The sequence below is a fragment of the Lepus europaeus genome, chromosome 2 (genome assembly GCF_033115175.1).
Source record: "Lepus europaeus isolate LE1 chromosome 2, mLepTim1.pri, whole genome shotgun sequence".
In the NCBI taxonomy this organism is placed as follows: domain Eukaryota; kingdom Metazoa; phylum Chordata; class Mammalia; order Lagomorpha; family Leporidae; genus Lepus; species Lepus europaeus.
Genome location: NC_084828.1, coordinates 72,784,578 through 72,792,818, shown reverse-complemented (window position 1 = coordinate 72,792,818; position 8,241 = coordinate 72,784,578). Strand labels below are relative to the sequence as shown.

The 8,241-nt window shown below is 42.7% G+C and overlaps 1 protein-coding gene across 3 annotated transcripts in view; it reads left to right on the top strand.

Moving 5' to 3' along the window:
• Positions 1-885: 885 nt before the first annotated feature.
• The window catches only part of LSAMP (limbic system associated membrane protein), a 669,653-nt gene continuing 662,297 nt past the window's right edge, over positions 886-8,241 (top strand). For all 3 annotated transcript variants that reach the window (XM_062208501.1, XM_062208484.1, XM_062208493.1), the window contains exon 1: positions 886-1,415. In XM_062208501.1, the coding sequence (XP_062064485.1) occupies positions 1,261-1,415 (155 nt within the window). In that variant the 5' untranslated portion in view covers positions 886-1,260. The remainder of the gene's footprint in view (positions 1,416-8,241) is intronic.

The window sequence follows — 8,241 nt, the reverse complement described above, 5'->3', positions numbered from 1 at the left end:
ACAATACCCCTCAGTTGCAATACTCTTGTGTCGGACTGGGTGAGGGTTTCCTGGAGAGTGAAGTTAGTTTAGGGATCAGGGATCAGCTGCTGTGGCTGGCACTTGGAAAAGACAAGCCAAGCATTCACACCACAGACCACTCAATACCAGCTTTGTCTCCAATCCACCCTTCTTAAGGGGGTTCCAAGAGGGGGAGGGGATGAAGGGAGGCAAGAAAATCAACCTCTTAAACCCTGTACAAGAAAGTGCAGGAGAGAAGAAAGGAGGAACAAGATGCCAGTGTGGAAAGTCGGTTGCCAGGAGTGGTTAGTTCGAAATTCACTTTGGCTTTGGAGCCTAGACCCCGCTGTCAAGTTTCTCTGGATGTCTGGCACTCTGGCCCACCCCGAGGCTCTCCTGTCCTGGTTGCATCTCTCCTTGCTGTCTCCTTTTCTTTCCTCCTTCACCTCCTCCGCTCTCTCCTTGCCTAGCCTCTTTCTCCTGTTCTTGGATCGCGTAAGTCCCTCTTTCTCTCCCCTGTGCCTTGAACAGCCCCCTCTAAGCTCCATTCCCTCTTCTTAAGGAAATCAGCCAGGCCTCAGATGGAGCTGTTGTCCTGACAACCTAAGGCGCATCAGGCTTTCATGGAGGCTGGCTGCTGCTGAAGGGGGCAGTTGTGCAAAGCGAGGGGCCACGGCGCTGGGAGGGCGGGGGGATGACGTGGAGGGGCTGCTGAAAGCCAGCGGGGCGGGGGGAGGTGCCGAGGCGGGAGGAGGGGAGCGCGGCTCCGGGCTGCCGCGGCTGGCGCTGCTGCTGCTGCGCGGCTGTGCCTCTACTCTCGCTGGCAGGCTGGGGGCCGGCTCCCGCGCCCGCCCTCCCGCCCGGGAAAGTGGGTTACGGAGGAAGGCGCTCAGTTCGCGGGCTGCCACCGGCACGCAGCCACCGGGAGACCCGAGCGGCACCTCCGCCTCGGTCAAGCCCTCGCGCCTTCCTTTCTAGGGGCTGCTGTTGTTTTTGGCAATTTGGTTCTTCTGACTCCCCGCCACCCTCCAGTCTCGGCTAGGGTCTCTGAGAGGGTCTTTGTGAAGTCCTAGAAAAAAAAAAAAAAAGCAAAGAGCTCGCTCGAGCGAGGGAAAGAAAGAGGCAAAGTGGCCAGGACCCCAAACTGGCACAGCGCGTCCCGCGTGGGTGGCGGCGGCGGCGAGCGCCGGGTGTGTGAAGCCCCTGTCCGCGGCCAGCAGCGCGCCCCGGCTCCGCTCCCGAGGACGCCCGCAGGCCACCATGGGCGCCAGAGTTCAGCCTGACCGCAAACAGTTGCCGCTGGTCCTACTGAGACTGCTCTGCCTTCTCCCCACAGGACTGCCTGTCCGCAGCGTGGATTTTAACCGAGGCACCGACAACATCACCGTGAGGCAGGGGGACACGGCCATCCTCAGGTAGGGCTCTCCGGCAACTTTTCTCCGCGCGCGTCCGTCCGTCTGTGTGTGTGTGTGTGTGTGTGATGTGCGCGCGCGGCTGATCCCCTTGAACTACAGCCCCCACGCTGCAGGCGTGTGTGTGTGTGTGTGTGTTTCACTTACTGGTGGCGACGGAGCAGCCACCTAAATTCAAGGGAATTCTGGTACCTGTCAGGGTCCAGTGGTGCTGGTTAAATGTTGTTTTGTTCTTAGGATCTTGTTTCTTACCCAAAAAATAAAATCTGAACTTCACCTATGGCATTGATGACATTTGGGCAGTTTTCCTGCTCTGGTGGCTGCTGAGGCTTTGCGCTTCGGAGTTTGGTTGATATTCTTTAATTTTTTACTTTGGAAAGGAGTGTGGTTGAATGATGGGTCTTACAGAGTGGTACACAGCCCTGTCAGCTCCTTGCCCTGCTGAGTCTGTGTGAAGCTGTGTGTGTGTGTGTGTGTGTATGAAGGCTCTCAACCCCAGGAGTAGTTCTGATAGAGGACTTTCTGTAAAGATCTTCTAATTGACATCAAGGGCAATAAATCAATTTTAGAACTTTGGTTGATTACTGAGCCTTTTCTGGAATGTGGGTAGAAATGAGCCCAAGAATAAAGGGGGGGGGAGCCACTTGCCAAATCGCTGGCATTTAAGAATAAGAGTGTTAAGCATAGAGGTTGGGAAAGAATTAACCTGGCATAAAATGGATATTTCAAATTGATTATTGACTTCAAAGCGTTATCTCTGTACAGCTCTGCCAAACTCTTAAATATCATTTGGGATTCAAATTTGGAAAGGAAGAGAGAGTCCCAAGTCCTTGGCAGTTTGACCCTAGAAGGGACAGTGAGCTAGAGAGAGAATAGCACCCAGTGATAATTCTGTTTCTAAAGAGTGCTAAGCTTCTTTTCCTGTGTTTCTCGTCTCTCTTCCCTTCTCCACCCTTCTCCTTTTTTTGCTTTCCTTGAATTTCTGACAGATACTTAAAAAAAAAAAGAAAAAAGAAAGAAATCACTCTCCTTAGAGATCTTTTAAAATCTCATTTGCTCCAAATAAAATGACCTCGTGTCGGTATGTCTATCTAGCTAATATTGCTTATTGAGGCAATAAAAACCAGTATACGATAGAAAATAAACCTGTAATCTGTGTGCAAGGAACTGATAGTGCATAAACCTCAGGGCATCGGGGAGCAGTTCTGTAGCAGAGCTGCCAACAGCAGCAAAGTTTTCTTTCTTTCCCCAGAAATAAATTTGGTTGGCTGTCACAGAGTGTCCTGCTTTGGGATCTCTAGTCTTGTTAGCAGGAAGAGTGTGTGTGTGTGTGTTTGTGTGTGTGTGCGTGTGTGTGTGTGTTATATGTTGTATGTGTGGCTCTACATTGTAAAACGTAAGAAAATGCTAACGTATAAGTACTCCTGCCTTCATTTCCTGAGCACTGGGTGATTATGAATCCCAAAGATCCTACTACCCAAAGCAGATTTTCCCTTCTAGCTCTCCAGCCTTGTAAACCTGCGTGTGTGATTTATCCTCGTGGAGTAATAAGATTTATAGAGTAATTTATCTGTTTGCAAAGGGATTTCGACATGATGCAGAAAATGTTTTTTCAAACACACAGGCATGCCTTCTCAACTGCTAGCATTCATACTCTCCAACATCATTAACCCTTTACCAGGCAAACACTCCTTATGTGCAGTTCCTAGGGATTTTTCCACTGGTTTCAAGATTGAATATGAGGAAAGTGAAAACCCTGGTTGTGTGAGGTTTTTATTTAAATGTCTATGAGCTTCATCAGATCTTTCTAAGCATCATCTGAATCTAAGCTATAGTATTCTAAGAGTTTGAAAAGCACAGAATTGCTAATTTCGAAGAAGAAAGGTATTCTCATGCTTTCATATGTTCCTGTAGGCACAGAAGTCTATTGTGTATGAGAGGAGGGCTCACTGCATAATTATCTGTATATGACATATTTGTACTTCTGTAGGTCTACGGCTTAAATACATGGTGTTTTGAAAGCATTATACCCTAGTAGGCATCATGGTGTGGAAATGGGAGTAGTGAGAAGTGATGATGAATACAGAACCATTATTCCATGGGAAAGAGAAGATAGAAAAAAATACAAACAAGTCACCTACAAGAGTCGGTTGATTCCCCAGGCCTCACATGCCCTCATTTTTGTTTCATTTGCCTTGTACAAAGCTTTATTTTGGGATTGTTGAGGTAACTAGAGAGAGAGTCCCCTTTGTTTTCCTAGCTGACCTTCTTCTCAGTCTCTTTAACAGAGTCCAGTACGCTTTGTGGGTCAGTTTCCTGGTGAAGAATGGTGCTCTTGCTTTCTGTTTGCAAGTCCAGCCTGGGAAAGGGGGTGCTTCCACTAAATTTGTAACATTTACTTGGAGCATGAGCTTGTAGGGGAGGAGAGGAAGGAGAACTTGATTCATTGGAAGCCACAGTAGATGTCTGGCACTGAGAAAGTGAAATGGCAAGGAGAAAGAAAACCTCCTCTCTCACTGAGTCTGTGGTCCTGAATAGTCTGAAATGGCACTCACAGACAAGGGAGGTTTGTAATTCTGTGGTCCAGTGACAGCAGTTTGGCTGACTGTCCCCATAACATTCACCTTCACTGTCTTACTTCCATGAAGCAAGTATTGCTTTTGGGAGTCAATGATCATTTTTGTATCACTATGAACTTTGAGATGATTTTGCATCATGATAGATTATACTTTAGTCTTAATGTCTTGCTATATAATTTCTATCTTTTGATGGAAAAATAGTTAAGGTGACAAGCCTGGAAGAAAAGATAGAGAGCTTTGTTAATACACACCTAAACCAGTTGTTTCCAAGACAAGAGTCCTGATCTTTATGAGGAGTTGTCTAAAGAGCTAAGGTGAAGGAATCAAAGTCTGAGCCACACACAGGTAGCAGCAGCAGTAGCAACTGGGACTCCCTTCTAAACTGAATAAACCGACTTAGAATTGCATGCCCAGGAATGTGTGAGAGTTATCCACAGGACTCCACTCCTGATGCAGCCTCAGATGTTTAGCTACACAGGGCCCACCTGCCTCACTGCCACTTTCTGCAAGAACAGGGAATCATCACTTACTGATGAGGTTCTAGCACTGGTCCTTCCAGCTCTGAGATCACACACAGGCACCCATAGAGATCCATCTTCTGCTTAATCTGGGCAGGTTGAAACCCTGTAGCTCATTTGGTAAGTCAAAGAAAAGGGTCAATAGGTAGCATTCCAAACCAATGGAGAATTTCACTTTTAACAGTCCCATTGGACATGTTTTCAATGTCCATAGCATAGTCTGGAATGATAATTATTATAAATTACTTGATCCCAAAGAGTCAGGCTAATTGCATAATGCATTACTTCTCATATATCTGTGCACAGGAAACTTTGTATAAAATTACGTATACATGCATACCTGGACATAGAGCAGTCTGATAAAATGCAGGAGCTTCACACTGTTGTAACTTCAAATATTCTAAATTTGAGGTTTTGAAAATGTATTTATTTCACAATTCTAACCCTAGTTGATGTTTGTGGGATATTAGCAAGTTTTAATGATTATAGATAGCACTGTCCTCATTTCAATGTAAGAATTAGGAATTTCTAAAGAAACTAAGTAAGTGAAATTCTGGTTCTTTTCTTCTGTTTTTTTTTTTTTTTCTTCCATACTCGGGGAAAACAAGAAATGACAAAATAAGATGTGATTATTTGACAGCAAAATGTACAGATTTTTTGCAGATTTCAAGGGAGGAAATGATTTCTTTTCTATAAGGCTTCTGGAATGCCTACATTCACTAAAAAAATGTCAACACTCAAACAAACTCCTGACACAATATGTAATTTTCTACTTATAATTCATTATTTGAAAACAAACTTTGTGTACATAGGTCTATAGGACAAATGTGTGTGATAATTATGAATTTTTTGCCAGTAAATCACTAAACATAATCAAAGTCTATTGGTCATTACAGATACTTTAGAGACCATGAATTGTCCATAAAACTCATATTAAATGTAGAATACTCTGTGTTTTCCAGTAATATAACATAAGTTATGTATTACATTTTATTAAAGAATGTTTATGCACCTGTGAATGATATCATCTATTGTCTTTTATGACCTGAGAAACACAGGTCACAAATATCATGAGACAAATACAGATTGTCATCATTTGTTTTTTCTGTCTTTATAGAACACATAAATATACATGCATACATATACAAGAATACTGTAAAAAGTTCATGGAAAATTGAATTAAAAATAGGAAGGGAAGTAGCATTATACTCACAAAATTGTATCTGTGAACTGCATTAAATCTGTTCTTTTTGCATTAACATCACATTAACATGAGAACTGATGAGAATAAAAAAGAAAAAACAAGTTAATTTTGTTGCAAAATTTTGAAATCCATGCATCTTGATTTCATAATAAGCATTTCCGTGAACTTTTTGAAGATACTTCTCCCTCCCTATAAAGGTATTTTTCCTGTTTTATGTGACTTGGCTTCAAATGAATAATTTGTAGAACTGTTGAGAGAACTGCCAAACGTGACTGACTCATCCACTAAGTGAGTTGGTGAGGGTTAAACATTTGTGTTTTTCAAAGCTGATTCCACATAATAGCAAACTCAGCCCAAAAAAGGATTAGTGCATTTTGCTGTTTTCTCTGGGAGTTCCAAATACAAATGCTGTGACTCACTGGCTAGGAGGCTGCCTGAATGTTCTGGCCCCCTTCCCTTGTCATCCCCTGAAGTTAGAGATGCCTCTCCATCAGGCCATTCCTTCTGGGTTACAGCCCTTCGCTCAGTTCCTCTCTGAATGTCCTGCCTGTTAGTGTGTAAGACTCAGAAAATCAGGGCTCTAAATTTGGCTCTGTCCGTGCATGCTGTGACTTTGAGAAAATCCCTTCAATATTTTGAGCCTCAGCTTCATTTACAAGACGGTGAAGCTGTCTATTTTAGTGACTCTACAGGGTCATTTTAAGATGCTCACAAGCGGTCAAGTGGGAAAGTTTGCTGAATTGTAGAGTGCTACACGGACATAAAGTATTCATGGTGTTTCAAACACATGTAAACCTAAATCGTTGTTTAGATTTTAGGGAATTCTTTTTTTAGGCAGTGTTTCTAAAACTTGCGAATATGTCTTAATTATGTGGAGGGCTTGTTAAGACACAGATGGCTTGGACTCCACCTTCAGTGTTTCTGATCCAGGAGGCCTCTGACAAGGTCTGCGATTTTGCATTTTGAACAAGTTCTCAGGTGATGCTGACGCCACGGGTCTGGGCCACATTTTGGAGTTCCACAGACTCTTGCTACCCCAAGTGTGGGCCACAGATGGGCATCTTAAGTGTCATGTAGCTGCTTGTTAAAACTCAAAATCTCATGGTTTGTGCCAGACAGACTAAATCAGACTGTGCATTTTAACAAGCTCTCCAAGTAGTTCAGAGGCACATTTAAAGACACACCACTGTATATGGTTCACAACCATGCTTGTGTATTACCATCAACTGGATAACTTTTAAAAAATATTGAAATCACGTGTTCTCTACTCTCAGCAATGTATAGTTTGTTGGAAGGGCTTGCACGGAGGTTCTTTGTTTTTTAGTGATTCTGCTATGTGCCCGGAGGTCAGAACCATTACCTCACAGAGAGAGGAATCTCCCCTACAAGCTGTTTTCAGGACAGCACTCAGTAGATATGTGGTGGACATATAGATTCATGTTGTAGTTTGAGAAATAAATCAGCAGTCAAAGATGTACAAATTCAATTGAGAGAAGGGAAAAGACCACTATAGATCTGTTCCTTTGCCAACACTATTTCATCACTGCAATATCATGAAGAATAGGGTGACTTTATTCTAATATGGATCCAGTTTTCACGATGTTCATTGAAAAAGATTTAAAGTTTGATTTTTTAAAAATAGTGTGTTGTCCTGTGTTGTCTCATTCATTTAGGTCAGGCAAGACACAAAACAGCTCTAGTTTATGCTTGTTGTTTTTGTTTTGAGTGCTCTCTCCAGAGGAGAAAAGACAATATTTAAACAAGGAAAATGTCTTTAGTTTTGACTTATTCAAACAGGCCTAATGTTACGCAGTAATGTTGCCATATATGTGAATATATGTTTAGCAAAATGATAGTATTAGTTCCTCAACTTTACATAATGATAAGTGTTTAGTTGAAATTTAAAGACAAATCATTGTGTCATAGGTAAAGGCTTTTCATGAAGGATATACTAAATTCAGGGTGTTCAATAGCATTGAGCAGGCAAAGATCTTGATACCATGAAATATTCTAATCTATTAAACTATTCCTTGTTCTGATACATGAGCTATTTCTATGATCAAATGAAATAATATGTATCAAAGTGTTTTATAAACTATAAAACAGTATACAAATATAAATTTCCCAAGTAAGTTGTGTTATTACATTTACAACATGACATGATTTTTAGGAAATTGGAAGGGAGTGGGCATTTAGCTGTTAAGGTACTGTTTGAGATGTTGATTAAGGTAATATCATCCCATATCAGAGTACCTGGAGACCCAGTTCTGGCTCCTGACCCCAACTTCCTGCTATAGCACACCCTGTGAAGAGGTGGTGATGGTGAAAGTAGTTGGGTCCCTGCCACCCACGTGAGAGACCTGGACTGAGCTCTCAGTACTTGGCCTTGACTCAGCCCAATCCTTGCTGTTGCAAACATCTGGGGAGTGAACCAGTGAACCGGAGTTCTATTTCCCTCCCTTTCTTTTTCTGTCTCTCTATCAGATGAATTTAAAAAGTCTGTAAGATCCAAGAGAGCTAGCATTTTA